The sequence below is a fragment of the Gymnogyps californianus genome, chromosome 9, assembly GCF_018139145.2.
Source record: "Gymnogyps californianus isolate 813 chromosome 9, ASM1813914v2, whole genome shotgun sequence".
Classification (NCBI taxonomy): domain Eukaryota; kingdom Metazoa; phylum Chordata; class Aves; order Accipitriformes; family Cathartidae; genus Gymnogyps; species Gymnogyps californianus.
Window position 1 is genome coordinate 18,873,856 of NC_059479.1, and position 20,989 is coordinate 18,894,844.

The following is a 20,989-nucleotide window of genomic DNA, read 5'->3' on the forward strand; positions in this document are numbered from 1 at the left end:
AAAGATACACTTTATGTGATGGCAGTCACAATGGGAGGAGGAGTGCTGTCCATGCAGATACGTACTGTGTGCTCATCATTATTTTTACAACAGCTAACAGACAAGATGGTCATCCAAGATATGCTCACATGAATGAAGATTTATCCAGTAAGAACAGGCAAATAATTTCCTTTTTTCCTTTCTCAATTGAAATACAAGGATTTTTTCATACCATGCCCTTCTCTTCATGAATTCTGTATTTCCTTCCAGAGAGCCAAAGATAAACGAATTTTGTAATCTGTCCTCAAGTACAAAATGAGAAAAGAAACCACAGCAAGAGGAAATTACTAACAGATTTTCCAAGCAGCACAGGGGAATACCTCTGGGGGCAACTATTAGACAACATTTCTAATATTTATCTATTTAAACTCTTAGTAACTGACTCCAATTGCAAAGAAAAACCCCAAATTGGTCCAAAGTTAGCATGCGTGTGCACACAGCTCTGATTTCTGCATTTCCTTTAATATTCTGCATCTCCATACGTACAACAAAATCTCATAAAAAAATTCTGGCTATTTTTCTGGACTAAACAGGGTAGGGTACAAGACTGCAGCTTAAAGTAATGCAGGTAGAACTTGTATTGTACTATGTCAATACCACACACATACCCTTCTGTATTTATGCACAGATTTGTAGTAACGAATATGAAAATTCCCACAGAAATAACAAGAGGAAGACATTATTGAGAAATTTTAAAATTAATTCCTGCCTCCAGCTGAACAGAATAACTAATTTTATATAGGGCAACGTACAATCCTTTGATTTCTACTAAAAATTATTAAGTAACAATCAATTTCTTTAATTTCATTACTAGGAAAGATTGAAAGTATGTCCCAAAATTACATTACAGATGACCACATAATCAGTGTCCTGATACGATTTTTATAAAAAAATTAGAAAGTTCTCATTTTGATTACAGCAGCATAAGAAGTTACAGAATTGTTTTTCCTCAATAGATGGTGAAATAAAGAGATGAAGCCAGCAGACATCATTAATTTCATGCAAGTGTTTGAAAAGAAGGAAAAAGTTTGATATGTTCAGATTGAATTGAGTGCAAATGTTTTAAACAATATTTGAAGTTGCTCTTTGATCAGAATTTAAAAACTTTCATCCCTAAGAAAAGTGCATGCATGTTTCACAGGCCACAAAAAGACATCTGAAAAAAGAAAACTACATCTTTTCTGCACTAGTGTTGTTCATTGTGTTTCTAGTTATTTTGAATGCTTACTTCTATTATTTACCTCTCTCTTGAACAATATTGAAGTAAATCATGCAAGCCTCTTGCGTGATGCCAGTACACAATTCTACAGTTAATCAGTGAAAGCACAAGTGAGCTTCCATTTTTAAGACGTAGAAAAAAAATTACAACTAATAAATTAAGAAATTAACATACCCATAAATGATCACTCACTATGTTATCTGCTTTTCCATTTCTATAACTTTTATACATAACAGAATCTACTTCTAGGATACATTTTATTACGTTATGCTGTTAAGAAAATCATATGTGAGTAATCTTTGCTCTGTAATTTAAAATGAAAACGAATTAAAGTTTTTATGTACTTCTAAACACCAACCACTCTCATCCTATTAAAATATTTAGAAGCAAGGGAGCCTTATGAATTTCTGGCAAATATTTTGCTGCTTATGTTGTTGTCCATAGGAACTGTACACCCGTACCAGGAAGCCAAACCCATCAATATTGGAGAACTGTTAGAAAGCTTAAACAAAACCCTCTGACAAATCATGGAGTTTAAGCACACTGGGCCATTTATTCCCTTACTTAGGTCACTTTTAGACCAATGTATCTTCATTTGTTTGAATGGAAGTAATCTGAAATTACGCATGAATTAGTGAGAAAGAGTGTGGCAAATCCAGTGAATAAAGAATTCTCCATTCAGTGGGAGAACTAAAATTCAAATAATTTTAAAAAACAGATAAAAATAAAAATAGATTAGCCTCAGTTAGCTTAACAAAAATCAATTTTATAAACAGAAGTTTTGCAGAACAGTTCATGAATCTGCAAAGAATTTTTCTCAATGTTTAAGATTACACTAATTTTTCCTTCTATGGTAGCCTCCTAACAGCAAACATTACATATTTTTGTAAGCGCAAGGACTGATTACATTCCACCCATTCTAGCACGCCACTGCTATTGCCTTGTTGCTTGTCCAAAAGGCAGCAGGTGCCCGTTCGTGTGGTCCCATTACACACGCTTTGTGATGTTTAGAAATGCCATCTACAGGCAACTGGAATAACCTTGAGCATCTCTAGGTTGTTAAAGTTGATTCAATCTTCTTTATTATATGTTTTCTATTATTTTAAGTCCAGAAGTGCCTTACTAGTAAAGTGATACAAACAACAGCTGAATCATGAAATACAGCACCTCCCACTTAGTTTCTTTGCAAGGAAAGCTCTACACAGTTCACAGTATGCTTCTGTGTTAAGAAAGTGCTAACAGCAGGGAGGTCCAGACTGTTCTCCACTCCCAGGTATGCAGGAAGGGTGTTTTTGGCACTTGAGTCTCAAAGACAGACTTGTCCCACTGCCAGGGGCCACGGGCAGCATAACCTGATGCTGCTTCTCTTTAGCTAATAACAGCTTCCTCTACAGCCCTCTCTTGTCTGTAGCATGGTAACACGTCCTGGCTCACATGATTGGTTTTTTCTTGGCAGTTCAAAAATCATGTGTGAAGCTAAGCACCTTACGTTGATTAAGTCAGTGGTGACACTGAATCTAGCTTTTCAGATACCACTGTTCTCAGTTACCAGCAAAAAAGACTAGGACTTCTGGAACAGCCTATTTCTGAGCACAATATTTAAGACAGTCCAGTTGCTAATGTTCTTTCTTACAGATGCAACTTCTGTAGCAGTTATGAATTCCAGTACATTAATACTGAATAAAGCATAGTTAATCTTTCAAAAACTTTACAAAACTTAACATTTATGTCTCTTTAGTCCCTGTGCTAATATTATCATTTGAATCCACTGGCTTCATAATCTCTTGGTGATTTTCACAGCAACAGTTTATATTTTGATATGTGACACTTCTAGGTCTTTGGACTATTTTTCCTAAGGTTACAGCTGGAAGTGACTACATCAACCTTACGCAGTATTCACTGCTTTGTTATATAACTGGTGCTTGGGGGGGTGGTGGTGGTGAAAGAATCGGTTTGCTGGTGTTAAACATTACCTTACTCCTTCCATGCTGTTTTTTCCATCTCAGCTGAAGATACTTCATCTACTTGCAAAGCATTCCTAATGAGTGACAGCCAGCAGGAAACTGATTTTTGAGCAGCTTCCAATAAAACTGAAACTTTGAAAGGAGAACCTGAGATTTTAAATCACATTCACAATTTATTTCACATAAATACTTATAGAACTAACTTCAGAAGTATTTGAGTCTCATTCTCAAAAGAAAAACTAATTCAAGCTCTAAATGAGTTAGGATACACCCACCCTGCTGTTTATCCAGATATGCAGCAATGTCATCGACTCACTGAGCTACTTCTTGACAGTTCTTTATTCTGAGAGGTACAAAATCTTCTGACAGATACATAATTGAGAAACCCTGGGAAGAAATGTCGTTTTGTTTCAGCATCTGCTCTATAAATGAAGATAAGCAAACCAGACTTCTAGTTCCAGAAAATAAGACAGCTCTTCTTTATTTCAAAAAGAGTGACATAAAAGACACAGCACGAGTATGTATATTAAAATGGCTTGTAGGACAAGTGCAGAGCTGTTCACTGGTTCCCACGTTCTGTAATACTCTCTTCATCACTCTGTCTTGATGTTTGTTCATATCTTGGTTTTAACTTATGACAGATCTTCTTGGGCACTTTTAAGTGTTATAGGAAGAGGCTCTATTAATATAGCAAGAACATTTTACAGCTATAATTTCAGGCTTTGACAAACAGAATTCCAAAACATATTAACTCAAAAGTTTAAGCCTCTGCTGTAGATATTCCATTAGTATTGGGCACAGGTTACTGTAAGGATTGCTATATCTCGGTTTCTGTTACACTGGCTGGGTTAGTCTCCCCTTCTGACTTTTACTTCCATGATTTCTGGCATTTTACACCATGGAAAATTGGTGATTCAGAGAAGACAATGGAAATAAGGACTGTAGTTTGTACCCATACACTGACAAATGGATTGTTAAGCTTGTGTAACATTTGGAGAATGCTTTTTTTATTCCTTAGATGAGACTGTTAGCAGGGGATTGGAAATGCACTGTGATCCTTCTCTAGTTTATTTCCTTTCTCAGTAGTTTTTTTTTCTCACTTTCCCCCTCTCTTGAATATTCACTTTTTAAATCAAAAGAATTACTTATGAGAATGAAACTATTTTTGATCATACAAGGCATTTTTTTCACTGAGATGATGGCAGATATTATAAGATTGGAAGCAGCATTACAGGAATGGTGACAGCAGGTTACAAACTTTTGTAACACAGTTGTGATCTAGGAAGGGAGCACCCACTTCAGCCTTGTGGGAAAAGAGTCTCTTTGCACATTCAGTTTGCTCATATATTTTGATCTGATGAGGGGAAGGAAAAGTATTCCCTCCGTGAGATTTTAAATGAAGCCACAAACATACAGTTTCCTCACCCCAGTTATTCCAAGGAGAGAAAGTTCCAATTACTTGGCAAATCAAGAAAGAATATCCAGAGGGGGTCTGAATTTAAGAGCAGCTTTTCCTTTCCTTAGAGTTTGCAGATACTCCCCACATAGAGGAGAAGGCTGCAGTCCAGGAAGCCACAGGGAACCGCTCATTGCACTGTTTTTCTCTGGGAGACAGTAACATCACCATAATTAGAACACAACTAGCCAAACAAAGCACAGCACAGCACACCAGGAATCCCTATTTCTGCAAGGGAATACAGGAGGAGACAATGCACTAAAAGCTTTAGGAGTGTGGAGTCTTTTACTCTGCCTCATATGTAATTTTTTTTGGACAACATGAAGCTCATAAACACTCAGACCAGATGGTGTAACATACAGCAGCAGGAGATGGAGCTTATTAGCTATCGCTTCCTTCCGCTAGTATACAGCCCAGAAATCTGAAGGACCTTTAAATCACCCTCTACTGAAAGCTGAGTCCCTTTCATGAGACAGTACGAGGGCTATACTGTGTGCCCTTACACAGACATCACTTCTTCATTACACTCCAAGTCCCTGCTCTAAAGTATGCAGGTACAAAATGTGCTTAAATTAAATTCTCAGAAGATTTTCTAAAATTAGCAAAATAATGGTGTAGACAACATTAAAAGTCTAAAATTTAAATGTCTGGCATTTCAAACAAGTAAAAAAAGATTCTAATAATACAAAATACCTCAACAGTTTTGAAACAAGCCCTACCTAGTAATAGTATGTTACCAGAAGTAATCTATTTTTGTATTTTCTTCCTTAAATTACAGAATTTCAAGAAAAGTGATTACAAAAATAATCGGTTTCCTTTGTAATCAGCCTGTTCCCACCTTCCTCTTCCAGAACTCAGGAATGCTTCATTCCACTGCGCTACAATCACCTTCCACAACAACTCAATACACAGCTCTAAACAAATTATGCAGCTTAAATGTTAAAAAAAATCCCATCCTTCATTAACCCACCAATATCATCAAAAAGAAAACACTGGGAACAAGAGAAGTAAATAACTACCCAGCTGAAGAGTTCAAAACTACCACATTTCCAAAAGCCTGCATAGCAGTAGTTCTTTTGAGAGAGACTTTTTCTTTTTCTTTTACATTTTTTCTTGTCCTTTTCAAATCTAACGATCTCCCCTCCAGCTGCAAACATAAAAAAATGCATTTTACCGTGTCCTGTTTACATGTTAATAAATAGCCATTATAATATTCTTTATTTTGATAGTCTTTATCACATGAATACTGCTGGCAAAGGCTCCAAAATATGCAACTAGCAGGTAGAGCTATATTGAGCTGTTCTACCCTATTCCATCGACCACCAGGTTAGCACTGACAGTACTTGAGCTCTACCTTCTTAATATCAACAAGAGTTTGGGGATGCCCCCTGATAAAATTTTTCCCTTCATTAACTGCTCTTTATGGAATTTTAAAAGCACTGAGTCCTAAATTCACCCAGATAAGTGCTCCAAATCTCTATTAAAACGATGAAAAATCACAGCCACTCTGTTGGTATCAGTTTCCTCTGGGAGGGCTCACAAGACCACAAACTTGTGGTGTATGTTAGAGTATTATTCTAGTGTTACACATAACAGATCAAGGGGAGAAGCTAATAAAGATTAGCTTATTTACCTTTACACATCATTTAAAAATAAAGTATTTGAAACAAAAAGCACATGCTATATACAGTCCAAATTCAACTCTCCATGGCCCTGGTACAGACACAAAGCAGATCTGCTGCCCTGATTGGATTTACATAATGCTGAAATCAGAGGAGAATATGGCTATTATGTAAAAAGCTTTTGCTACTTCACAGATGACAAAAAACCACCATGACATTTTCCTGACAGGACAATTTCCTACCAGTGCTTGTCAGCATGCCTTATATTTATGTCTATGATGATAAGTAAAACTGTTTTTGACTGGTCATATGATGTTAAAAGTTACATGTGTTTAAAACTTCCTTCCTGGTAAGCTTAAATTTGCTGAAATTTAAAGCACAGCAAAACAAACGGCCAATTTCTGCACCCCACGTGTAGTTTTTCCTTTCTAGGGAAAGAATGTGCTTTTCAGCACTGGAACATTTCTGTTGCCTATGTATTCTCACCATTGCTAGAACATAACAGAGGGCAGAAATGAGAATCGGATGGCTATAGCAGTAAGCTAAAAAAATCAAGGATGAAACAGAAGTGGCCTTAGGCTGAAGAGCACAGCTTTCTCACACTGTGACCCAGGCCTCTTCATGAAGCCAATGGAGTTCATTCAAGGAAGACTTTGAACATTTAGCTGGATCTGTTTACCTATTGCTCCTGAAGATAATTTTATATACCTTCTCTACAAAACATTTAATATGTTACCAATCTGCAGCCTTTGTCCCACAAAAAAAGTTTCCCTTACTTCTTAGGCTAAAAGCAGAAAAGGTCAATTCTTTGTGAAGCACTCTAAAACGTCATTTCCTGGAACACTAGCAATGCTGATTTTTTTCACACAGATTTACCAGAAAATATTTGCTGTTGGATCCTCCTGCTAGGAATAACTCCAGTTCGCCTTGCCCATCATGCAGTTCAATATATTTATCTTGCCAGGAAATACACGTTTGTCTAACCAGAAATTTACCGCCGTATGCTCATATTGTTAACGATCAATAAACTTTATCATGCCAATGACTCAATCCCAGATGCTTATCCTATCAGGAATTCATTCCTCTAAACTAGTGTTTTCTACAAATCTATAATTAACCTAAAAGCCATAAAGCTTTTTTGTACTGCTAGTATTTGTAGAGTACAGCTCCCTTCATATTTACTTTGGTGGAAACAGAGAAAAGTGTGGAACAAAACAGTTCTAATGATGTAAACATGTCACAAATAAGCTAGAAGTGCAATCTATGTATGGTGCAACTACAAGAACTTTTTTCCTCGCAGCCAGGTCCATCAATGAGTTTCCTAGCAAGAACAACATTTCTGACGACTTCTGCCAATTCTACCCCATCTCTTTCAAGTACAAAACACTGTGTTTACCAATTCTTCCAAGAATTAATTTACTATGTTTGCCAATATCCCCAAACTATATGATATTGGGTCTGCCAGGAATTTACTTCATAAGATCTTGCCAGGATGAGATATTGCAGATTTACATATCTTCAGATAAACAGGAGTTTGAACATTCCAGTGACTAAGAGAATGCATTTTAAGATGTACACGTTATGCAATTAGCTCTGACTTCAGGAGTCAGTGACACTTTGTCAGGAGAGTTTTGTATCTGCTCACATTGAGTTGTCAGGCCAGTAAAACTTAGCTCAGCTTGAAACAGTCTGTGGTGTTATTTGTTAAATCTGGAGTTGTCAGATAACTACAAGTTTCTGATGCAACTAACTCCAGAGGCACAATTTATCTTGCACTGGACTCTCCATGAGGGACATCAGTACTAGACCTCAAGAATAACACCTAAAAATCATTGCTTAATCAACAGATTAATTCTGTACCTACTGGTGTGTTTTTTTTTTTTCTTTCATATTCCTATCTATAAGATGTGTGAAACCAACCAATAAATCATTCCTCTTTGAAGAGTAAGATTTGAGATACAATTTCAGGAATTGTAAGGAGTACAAAAATATTGAGGCAGTTCAGTATTCTATATTTGGGTATTGTTCTCAATCTTTAAAACAAGAATTTTTGTAATTTGCAAGATCATATGGCCTTTCAAACAAAACTTTGACACAAAAAATGTTTCGCAAAATACTAATAGTGCTATTCAATTCTGTAGGACATATTTGAGAACTCTGAAAATGTTTCCTTTGAGTTCATGCCATGTAGAGTTCTGGTTTATACAGATTGTCTATATATGCAAACACACAAATACCCACGTGTAATCATTTTACATAATCTCAGATTTCAACTGAAACTTTTCATAGAAATAAATCCTCAATATTGATAGTAACAATGAAACAGTCAAACTGCTCATAACAAAAAACTTCACAGAAATTGCTGAGATATATCAGTATTTTGAGCAATAAATCACATTTTACTCTGAAGCTATTTACTAAATTCAGATGACTGCCCAGTCTAGTTTGTATAACCTACTTTGCTTAAGTAGCCAATACAAATTCTTCCAGTTTCCATAAACATCTAAATTGGTGATTCTTTTCACAAAACTAACTAGACGAGTACAGATACCCCTATACTTGTTCCTGTTATAAGCTTCTCTTTATTAATTTTTTTATTCTGAAACAATTTTCTACTCACATTCCATCATTAGAGCTTGTTTGATTGCTATCGCACCCTTCATCATTATCACTTCATTCATGATTGTTACTATGTGTCTGTCTTCTCATCTATTCTCACACCTTTTGTGGATGAGGTTCATGGATTTTATCCTTACTGTGCAATCCATTAATTCATCACACATTAAGCACAGGGTACTATTTCAGTTGTAGCTAGTAGCTAGAGAAGAATATTACGTCACTACCTGGGGATACAACTATGGATGCCGCTTTAGCTTTAATACATAGAATTTTTTTATGCAATAGTCTTAAGCAATGGCACGGTACAGCGCTCTCCTTGCAGAACAATCCTCTTTGAAAAGGGGTGCTGTGGGGGTTTTGGTTTTGATTTTTTTTTTTTTTTTTTAACATTCCAAAGACGTGCCAAACATGAGGAAAAACTGTGTTAAAGATTCTGATGAGGAATTTTAGAAAAGAATGGATTTAAAACAAATTCCATTTACAGTTTTATGGATTCATGCCAGATTCAGAGTCCAAAACTGACCCTGATTTTTTTCTGGTATTGACTGAGCAACTACCAAGAATCACCAAGAATTCTCCAACTCCCCAGCCCCATACCGTGAAACCTGGTGTCCTTTTGGAAATAACACACTAGAACTGTAATCAAATCAAACTCTGGCTGCAGTCTGACATTTTACACTCGGCTTTACAAACTTTTTTTCTCTTGTTTGAATTTTGAGCTCAACCAGTTTTATATTTTAAATCTGTGTTGCTTGCCAGGCCAAACATTTAGGTTCAATTTGTGGCAGAGGAAAACTGGATGATTTAAAGCACTATAAAGATCTAGGGATGAATACCCGGTGTTGTGGAAGGTGGCAAAGCTGAGCTACATGAGCATGCGGACCACACCCGAACGAGACATAAACAGCACGTGGCAATAATGGGATAAGATTGTGAGGCTATAATAGCACAAGAATGTATATAAGTTATAGAGGCTGTTATTATGTTTTGGAGGGCTTTAAGGACTTTGTTTAGCTGCTTAACAGTAGTCGTTCATGATAAAGCAGAACTCATAGCTTGCTTAATGCTTTTGTTTAACGCTGACCTATTCTCTGATGGGAGGAATAAGAAGATTCGGAAAGCCCCAGAGCCAGTTTGAGCCAGGAAAAGGAGACGTAGTAACAACTTGCCTAAAAAACAGGAAGAGAAAGAACCAGGCTAGAGATGAGAAAGAGGGCGCAATGAGAGAGAAGACGACCCCAGACCCAGATATTGCTGTTGGACCAGACTACGGTGTGAGGGGTGGGAACGTAGCTTGTAAGGGTGTAATTGCCCAGGGATTTTAGTGTTTGGGGTCCCTCTCCGGCAGCACCCAGCTCGGGCTGTCTAATTTGTGCACCATAGATAGAATAAATTACGCTTTTTATTTTGAAGGCCTTGATTAAAGATTCTGCTTCAGGGAACCTAGGGTCGAGCCTGGGGGAAGAAGCAGCGCCCGAGGGTGAGTGTGTGTGTGTGAGGAGTCGAAAGGGGCACCCGTCGGCTCACTGGAGTCGCCCGCTGCCCAGGGACTCCGGTCCTAGCCGTTAAAAGTCTCGGGTGGTGTGTGTGCGACTCCTCGATGGGTGTGTGAACGCTCGGGCAGCGGCTTCTCCCTTAACACCAGGAAGCCAAACAGATATACTTAGCAGTGCAATTACTAACTCAGTTCTACCAAACTGAATTTGTCACAGGAGAAAACTATGATTTCTAGTACAATGAGCAAAGTTCAACCTCATCCTTACAAACCAGTACACAAGTATATGTTTTTAAGAACACTTTTATGCTCAATAACACAATAAAGCAAGCAGTATGTATTAAATAATAATACACTGACCTAGACAATTCAGTAGAGAAGGTGCCTAGAGGCAAGCATTTTAAGTGCTGCCCTGCATATTGACAAATTGGAGGCTTAAGTGATTTTCTGCAAACGTGGACATCAAGCCTCATACTGCAGTCTGAAGCAGTACAAGACTGTATTGCTTCCAAGAAGAAAAATACCAATGCTTGTAAAATAGAAGATCTGCAAATTCCTACAATATCTCATAAAAATTAATTTGAATGGAAAAATCTTGGGGCATATATTTCCAATAAAATCATCTTACAACATGAGTGTAAAATACTTGTTGGTGTGTGCAAGCATAAATCTGATTCGTAACAGGCCAGTCCTGAATAAGTGAGGTAAGTTCATGCCTGACAACTCCTTGCAGGAACACACACTAATTTGACCATTTCTCCAAAATTATTAATGCGATTGCTGTCAGAGGCACTGTTCTGGAAGAATAAATTCAACATATGACACACAGGCTGGTTTCTTATGCCTACAGTAGAGTGATTGCAACCCTTTTATATGTATCCAAGCTAGCGATGCTACAGCTAACATGAATACCAATAGCAGCAAAGCTTTGCAAACAGGGAGCTCTTCAGAGGCCTAGGTCAATGCAGAGGTTATGCTTTCATAGACACAGTTACCAGTAATGAGGTAGTTGCTTTAAGCAGATCTACAAGTACATTTACATCATCTCCAGTTACAACAATATAGCTGTATCTCAGTTAACCAAACTCTCATAACATGTTGAGGATCAAGTCATTTATAAAGAATCAAACATGTAAGTCAAGTTTTCTATAGCATACTTTTTTGAAATCTGTATTCATGACTTTTTCTTTCCCAATATTGCAGTTTTGTAATTCTTTGGAGGGAATATATGTACATGGATTGAGGCTATCTCTGGCAGCTAGGTATTATTTCTCCCATGAATTACAGGTACTTTCAGACAACACCAGTATTATGAAAGTAACTTGACTCAGAATATCTGCAGTAAAAACAAAAAGGCTGTAAGAGCTATGTGGCATGGCTATTATAATTTTTGCATTAATTTACACATCACAGAGGAGACAAATTTTCCAGCTTCAAAAAGCTTATTTTTTATTTTCTTGTAAAAAAAGAAAATAATTTTAATATTCAGAAAATTGGAGAAGGCTTTTCTGAGCGAGCGGTGAGGGACTGGGTTGCTTTGGGGGGGTGTGTGTGTGTGGGGGTGTTGGGCTTTTTTGTGGGTTTTTTGGGTTTGGTTTTTTTTTTTTTCATAACTACCAAAATTTTTAGCTGAGAAGTACTGGCCACACTATAATGGATCAGTTGAACCACTTCCTTGAAGAGCAGGAAGTGACTGCCCCTGGAACCCTGTTGCTGTTACCTTTAAGGGGACAGGACTCTCGCTGCTTCTGACACGCACTCTGATTCCTAAAAATATTCTCCCTGCCCCACCATCCTGCCTGAATTTGTGACAGAGCTAAAGGCAACAGATAAGCCACTTGTCTGTACGAAGCGTGTTAAATGCAGCACGTGGGTTTCCATGAACAGCAGTCTGTCAGGGAATGCTGCAGTAAATTCTGCTCATTTCCTTCCATTTCTTTAGTCTTAGTCTTTAGCTTTTATCTCTAACCAAACAGTAACTTTTCCTAACCTTAGCTCAACCATCATAAGCTCTCAAATATTTGTGCTAGACTTCTGTCCATATCATGCAAAAGGCTAAAAAAGAAACTGTTGGCTTTTTTCTTACAATTCACTAATTTTCTTCAGTTTTTAAATGACTTGGTTATTTATATGAGTAGAAATTTTGTTAAGAGAATTGTTGCATTTGAATTCATTCATAGGCTTTGTAAGCACATGCAGAGATGGCCTACAACCTCAACGTTGATTTTATACCAAAATTCACACAACATATGCAAAGGTAGTAAATAATTAATCAGTCAACATAAGTAAGAAGAATAGCTACTACTAAAGAAATATTTATCTATAGCTATCATGTGATGGTCTCCAGAATACCAGTCCTGCTAGAAAAGCAATTTTACTTTGAAAAAATATTTCCTAAATTTCTGATATTATGGTATGGTTAAAAATAGGTAAAAAGTGGGTTGTCACTACAAGCCTTTGAAAACAAAATGTTTGCTTGTCTGCTGACAACATGATACTGTTTCACAGTAAGTAATCAAAAAGTAATAACCATAATTAGTAGATAAAATAAACAATTTACCTTGCGTGGACTGGTCAATGGTTTTTCTTTTTCTGCTATGACTGTTATAATTAAGTCTTAGCTCTTGGCTATATTCGTTCAGAGTTTCTCTTGAGTCATAAGATTGCCTTTGCTTTCCCCCATCTTCACTTTCATCAGAAGAACTTGTGTAAGTTAGATCCACTTCATGTTTAACTTTTGACAGTGGCTGGTAGGGTTTGCAGTCCATCTGCTCCATCTCTGATTAAATAGGCTCAAAGTCATGAAAACAAGCAACTGGAACTCCTTAAGGAAATAGTCCTGGGGGAAAAAAAAAACAAACAATAATCCATTTCAGATATCTTATATAAATTTAGCTCACAAAGGCCCAATTTTATTTTTAGTTGATATAAACCAATTAAATTGTATTAATATCACTATAATCCAGGAAAGAATCTGAACATGTCTTATTTTACTGTTTTACTTTTAAAAATAGAATTAAAACAACAGCAACTTGAAGAAAAAAACCCAATGCAAATCTTATGCCCTATCCCATTAGACCAAGCAATAACTGTACCTTATGCACTAAATATGTTACAAAAACTTGTATTTGGTATTAAAGCTAAGATGGAACAGTTAGTATTTCTCTAAAGGGATGCATATTCATCTTAAGTGAAAATAATATTTTGTATCCTTTAAAATATGAAGCCTAGAAAACAGAAAGTTCACTCTTTTGAAGTATTTTGCTGTAAATTAAATTACATTTAATCAAGAATAAGAGACTTCACAGTTTAGAAAGCCACCAGACTTAGTAAAAACAAAAATACACTACATGCTATGAGAGCGTACGATGGTTCAGAAATTGACATTTTCCTTTTAGATTGTGTGGACATTTCATCAGGAAGAAGCTTCCACCCTGCAGTACAACCCCCTTTTCCCTCTGCATCTCCTGTCTAAACTCACACCAACATGGGGGCTATACTGATCCTCAACGAAACCTTCCAAACTGCAGCTTGCAGTTTTGTATATCATTAAAACGATGTTCAAATCCAATATCATTAAAATCAAGTGGATTGCAGCTGCACATGTAACTGGTGCACTTGTCCTGTAACCTTGCCTTCATGAAGCTGTTTCCATCATTCATTTTAAGGCAAACTTTGCGATGAAATAACAGGGGTTGTAGCACACCTTTTACAGCAGTATGGTTAACAAACAGGGAGCTCTATTAAAGTAAGTTTGGGTTGGTTTTTTTTTCAGATTAACAGATGCTATTAACCTAGAAAGAGACATGTAACAAAGGCGGCGGCTGTAAATATTGCTAGAAGACCAAAAACATAGAAGTTAAGAGATTTTGCTTAATTAAAAAGCAATTACTCACAGCTTCTTAATGATTTTAAGGTCAGCAGCAGAGGGAAGTAAGTTTAACACCCAGTTTGATATCAGCCCATTTCCCATCTGCAACAAAGACTTTTAACCCCATACATTGCCAGCTGTGAGCGTACAATATGAATCTCCAAAAGCAACCACAGAAAAAGTGAAAACACACAAAAGGTAAACATAAAAAACCCCACAGAAAGCACTTCTTGTTAGAGGGCTATAGAGATGAGTTTAGCTTCTGAAATTGTCTGAATTTTTGAGAAACAACTGATCGTAGATGTCACCATACTCCAGCACAACAAAACTTCATCTCCTGCTTGTGTGTCCTCCCAATACTTTTGAAAGGACCACCTTCCTGAGCAAGAGTGGAAAACACTGAGCATGGCGTGAAAAGGGAATAAGGCTTCTAACATAGTAATGGAAGAAGAAAATCCAGGCCCACAGAACCCTTGGAGGGATGGCAGGAAGGGAGACAGACCACTACGGTAGAAATAACACTGTGAAGTGCATGTCTTCCCGTCCCCATGTTTCAGGACACTATCTGGAGAAAGAGGTTAAAGACACGTCTCTGCTTGAAACACAAAATCTCAGGGAGTTTCATCCAATCATTTAACATGAGATGGAATAGCTCTTCAGAAACAAATAGCACCTGGATAAAGAGCTCTAGCATTAAAATAAATAAATAAATAAATAAAAATGCAGTTCACATCTCCGACTCAACAAAGTGGCCTTGAAAGCACCCAAGTCAATAAAAAAACTCTTCAAGAGCGAGAGAACTGAAAAGACAAACTAAGGAGCTGCCAGTCTGCCAGACACCAAGGCCGGCTGACAAGTGTGTCATGGGGCTTCAGCAATGAACACAAGTTTTTGTGCTCTGGATTGATCGCGCCGTATCAAGTTGGTGTTAAGATGCTTCTGTAGACAAGTTACTAATAAGCACTACTTGCTTCTCAAAAGCTGTCTGCCTAAATAATTTACTGTTATTTGCCAACATTGCCTATTATTGCCTAAGAAGCTCAGTACTTATTTTATGAGGTGCTTTAATAGTCCGATCTGCGACAGAAGAACGCAAAGGTGCTGTGACTTACAAGCACAGGGCTGGCTTAAAAGATTACCTGATGACTCTGTAGAAATGGTTACTGACAGGAAAAAGCCTTCCTATATATCCTGTCTGACAGAACAAATGGAGATGATGCTACAGAAGCCAGAGGAAAATGAGGAGAAATTAAGGGCAAGAAATAAATTTTGCCATGAAGGCAACAAGTGCAAGCAGCCTCAGACGCACGTGGTGCACCCTGCTTTCAAAAGCACAAAACAATGAACCCGACAAATTTAGCTCATTGCTGGAAAAATTAGTAATATACTTATACACCTTGACTCACAGAAAAAAAAAAAATACACAGAAGTTCCTCCTAAAAGATAACCTTGCTGCACGTCTATTTTGCGGGAGGCTTCAACAGTAACTTTTTTTTTTTAAATGAGTAACAAAAATTTATCAGGATGCACAGAGACCTGTAAAACTTAGGCTGCAGAAAACCAACTACTTAACAAAGATTTATTTTTATTCTTTTAAAACAAGGTTTTATTACCAAAGTCTTCACTTTTTCTGAGAACAGTTTGTAGCAGAAATATATTTAATGATGTTAACCAAGGCAGCAGACAGACCATATCATTTAATGTAAGCAATTAATATTAGATTCATTACATATTCCAGGTCTTCTCTTTCACTGTGTTACTTTCATATGTTCTGTCTTCTCATGTGTAATAATGTGCATTTTCTCAAATCTAAATTAATGTAAAAGCTCCATGATATATCCCCTTAAAAGCTGTAATTTTATTATTCCTTATTATGTAAGGGCAAGAACGATTAAAAAACATTACCAGCTTATGAATATCACAACCTTAGCACCACATTCCCCTGCTCGAGGTTGCTACTACTGTCTCCTGCCATTGCCATACATGACCGCATTTCCAGCTGCAGGGCTGCAAAGGCCTGGCACATGTGTGCAAAGCCACAGCTCAACTGTCCTCAGCGTAACACTGTCCACCAAGCCACTTAAGCCAGACTGTAACACTCGCCGTCTTCAGTGCATGCTGAACAAGACCAGGAAGGCTTAACATGAAGTTTTACACCCTTTATGGTGGAAGGATGCAGACACAGATGTAACGCAGACAGGACAAAAATCTTCAGCTCACCTGGCTAACTTTTCCCTTCCCACCCCATCCCATCCCAATTTTACCAAAGCCATCTAAAACACAGCGGCGCTAATGGCTCACACAAGGGCTGGAGATACAGCACCAGAGCATCAAATGTCACAGTAAACTTCGACTTCCTTTCACACACGAACTAAACTTGTGCTTCCTTTATTTTTGCTTAGGGCATTAATGTCTCATAAACCCACAGCTACCTGGCCTGATATGAAAGCAGGTGATAAATCATTTGCAAGAACTGGAAAAATACTTCATAAAATTTTTCATCAAAAAATGCTTTTATGAATCAGGAGCACATGATAAAAAACAGATCAAATCTTCAAGCTTTTCTACAGTAAGAGATTCAGTTAAATTTAATGAATGATGGTATGTTATGATAACTTGAATTTAAACACCGGTAATCAAATACTTTAAACTTATTTCGTATTTTGTTTGGAAAAAGACAACACAATAAGCATCTCAAAATGCTGGAATAGGGCAGGAGTATAAAGAATATTGCCTGGATGTTTACACAGGTTTCTTCAAATAACTGGCCTTCAAGTAACTAAACAAAATACCCAGCCGATCAATATCAAGTTGACCTTGTCAGCAAAATGATAAAGTCTCATAAAAGCTTACAGTTCCTGTAAGTGACCTATGTGTAAGTGTCTTAATGCTCTCCCTCCTCACAAAGAATAGCACTTTTTTGACCTTTCCATCACTGTTCTGTCATTGAAAGGTTTCACAAAATATTTAACCAAAAATATTATAAAATATATAAATATTATATGTTTATTATACATATAAACATATAAATACATGAAATATATATTTAGGCACTGAATAGCAAGTAATTCTCAACCATACTTTAAAAGAGATATCAGACACAGTTTACAGTTAGATTTGTAGAAGAATACACAACTAATGATTTAAATTCACAATGAAACACTTCTGCAAATTCAAAAAAAGTCAAAAAGCTCTATTAGATGGGAAAACATCTTTTAAGTAATGGAACTAATACAGATATGTATATGGATTTATATTTTTAATGTATGATTTATGCAACTTTCTAAATGCATGTTGTACATGTTATTAGAAACTATTTTCACATTTCACTTGCATCAAAACCCTCTTACATCAACCACCTAACTTTCATGTTCTGCTTAGATCAGAATCCTACTTGCTCTGAAGCACAATAACGTTAGGATTACTGTGGCTCATGAGAAAGCCTGTGATGAGGCTGTTTGCAGTGCACATACTAATCAATAGGTATTTTATAAGAAAACTCACTGTATGCATTTATACTGCATAGAGGCTCTGTACTCAAATAAAATGATGCCACGAAGATCACGTTACTTTAATAGTGCTTTGTATAAATTCTTATCAGGCTGCTCTGATAGGGTGCCCATTTAATGAGCAAATTTCCATGCTGATTACCCACCGTCAACTCCATCAAATCACCAGTGGCATACAGAGCTGGTTACCAGTAAGTCCAGACTGATTTAGAGAAGTCAGTATACAGATGACAATGAGTACCATGTAGCTCAACAGGGTCTTCCGGAAGCGTACAAGAGTAAAACCATGAAGAACTGTAGCCTTTTTTGGCCTCAACTAAGCATTACTTCCAATACTCAGATATTCCAAACTACATAGAATTAAAATGTAATTGCAGTTATGATGCTAAAATATAACCAGGAAACAGTCCTTGTTTGCATATATTCAAAACCTAAATTGAGAAGGCAGCCTCCTGTAATTCCGTTTTTCATTCTCAGAGGGTCGTTCAATCAACTACAAACCCCAGCTCCATATTTGCTCAATTCTCTCCTATATTTCTTTCCTTTCAACATATACCCTTATCTGAGAGCTACCATTTGCTTATTACCTTTTCAGACCACTGGTTTCTGAAAATGAACTACTAAGCAGGTATTTCAGCTCTGGATTGCTGAAGGCAAAAAGAACAGTACCTTTATTCTGCAAGTCTTTTCTGAAATACGAAACTGTAAAATATGAAAGGCAAAACAAAGCAAACACTCTTGATTTAAACCTTTGAGAAATGCAATACCAAGACCAAAAAAAATGAGAAAATATTCTGACCTTGTACATACCTTCAAAACTATACCCCTCAAATATTTGTTTAGATATTATAAGCACAGGAAGTCCTTATGTCATCCTTAAAGTTCTCCGTTTTACAGAACAGTTATACGCAGCGAGAAAGATACCAGCTAAAACAGTTGAGCAGCAGTGGAGCAGGAACAAATTATGTTTCTAGATGATGCATGGAATTAGATAGTACTATGAAGAAATATGGAAGGTCTGCTTAAGTCTGCAGGATGGAAGCAGATGGTACTTTCCACTGGAAGGAAAAAAGTCATACTAAAATCAAAATTCAGTAATTGAAAGCAATCCCTGGAAGACTGACTGAAGAAACTGAGGATTTAAAAAAAAAAAAAACAAACCAAAACCAAAAACAAAACAAAAAAAAAACCAGGAAGCAACCAAAATTCAGATGAACATTTTCTGTGGATCATAAAATATCAACACATCAAAAGATGTTTGAAGATGATATAATGGAGTATGGATCACTAGGTACGACATGCACGATATTTCTGTGTGTATGAGTGAGACTGTGAAATACTGACTGTGTTATTCCTGCAACTGGAATACATAGTACCTCTTAAGAAGAACAGATATACAGGTAAAAGAAAACAATGTGAGAATATAGGTTTTTACATATCTTTCTAAATCAGACATGTAAATGCAAAATGCAGTTTTCAGGGACATACCGTGGGTTTAACACAGTCCCTAGAGGATGTGCTGTTTTAACCTATGGATGGATTACACTTGCCCATACATTTATATCTGTCATTGTGATAGATACAAGTGGAATAAGGTTCATTTTCACATTTAATGATCTTCATTTAAAATTAGTCAATGTCTAATTTAATTCTAGTTAAGAAAGTAAACCAAAGTGTTGCCCATTTTATCCAAAGTTTCAGAGAGAAAACACTGCAGAATAAAATTGTAAAGAAAGTCAGGTTGTTGCAGTATTTTGTGGCATATGGCAAGACTGAAAGTGAACTGAAAAACATACGTTATGTCAGCTACTCAACTGTGATACAGAATTCTTGGCCAACATGTGCCCTTCACTTTACTTGGAGAATTGCCACTGACTGTAAAAATCACACAACTCCCTAATGTTTTCTTTTGGAAACCCATCATTTGATGTTAGTGAGCATAAGTAATGGAGGTTCAAGCACAAAAGATCGAGCTCTACTGCTGTAGGACAAAGTACATCCATGATTCAGGGTGATACATCCTGGACAGGTTCAGAATATCTCCTGAACTCTAAGTCTTTCTGAAGAACTGTACTTTAGGAAATACAACTCCTGATTATATCGCAGGATAACTCCTGGTGTGAACTTTTAATTTCAAATAATGAAAACACTGTGAAAAGTATCCCAGCATCTCGATGCTTCAGCTAGGAATCCTGCAGAACATGAAAAAGTCTGGGCTTAAGTAAAACTAGCCAAGTGCTTGACATTTACAGATTTGGTACAGAACACATGGGCACGTCTTCTAATGCCTTTGCAACTTAATTACTAACTGTATGGCAGGGACAATATAGGGAAACAGGTAAAGGAAGTTTGGCCTATATAAGAGTGTACGTTGAGATTACAGGATCAATATTCCCATATGGATCTCTCAGAAATCATTTTTAACTCCAAGGGAGGATGTATGGTCAAAGCTGTATTTTCTTAGTAAAAGACATTATAAGAAGAGAATAGAATTGAAGAAAGGGACGTTCCCCCTCACATTCAAGTATGCCTGGGACAACTAAGCTTCCTCCCATTGTACAGGACGTTTCCAATATATTCTAGGCACTTCTTTGTACTAAATATATCCAGATGAAGTGTTAAAATGCTTGTCAATGGAAGCTCAGGTTGCTCTCCACCATTATGATTACCATTTTGGTGTCAAGAACATAATTTTGCATTGTAAAACCTAAAATTAGGAGACTCCACTTAGTAACTGAGTTCTGTGAAAATACAGTTTAATCTCGGAGCTCTTCTGAACTAAAGAGGTAAACAATATCACAATGGTTTTTTACATATATACACTATGTAAGTGCTATCATTTATCTAACAATATAATACAATAGCGAGGTGTACACATACTTACGTATATGCAGGTAGGAGTAAGCAAGTATTGTCCTTTGGAAGGTATGCTGTTTTAAAATCCATCGACATGTAGCAAGTATTGTATTCATTTATATGTGACAAGAAAATTGAAACGTGCTTTGGCTATTTGTTGATAATGCAAATTGTATAGCCATCAAATTGAGATAATTATTGCTGTGTCTCTTTTCCAACTGTGTGCTTAATTAAGAAGACCCAGTAAGACCTAATTAGCAACAATGTAATTTTTAAAATCCAATTTAGTTGCTCAGAGATTACAAAAATTGAAAATAACATGTTCCATTTAGATATTAT

At 36.7% G+C, this 20,989-nt stretch overlaps 1 protein-coding gene across 1 annotated transcript in view; it reads right to left on the reverse strand.

Annotated features, from left to right (window-relative positions):
* The window catches only part of TENM1 (teneurin transmembrane protein 1), an 840,514-nt gene that overhangs the window by 247,004 nt on the left and 572,521 nt on the right, over positions 1-20,989 (reverse strand). Inside the window, exon 5 of the mRNA XM_050901608.1 lies at positions 12,975-13,253. Within this exon, the coding sequence (XP_050757565.1) occupies positions 12,975-13,191 (217 nt within the window). The 5' untranslated portion in view covers positions 13,192-13,253. The remainder of the gene's footprint in view (positions 1-12,974; positions 13,254-20,989) is intronic.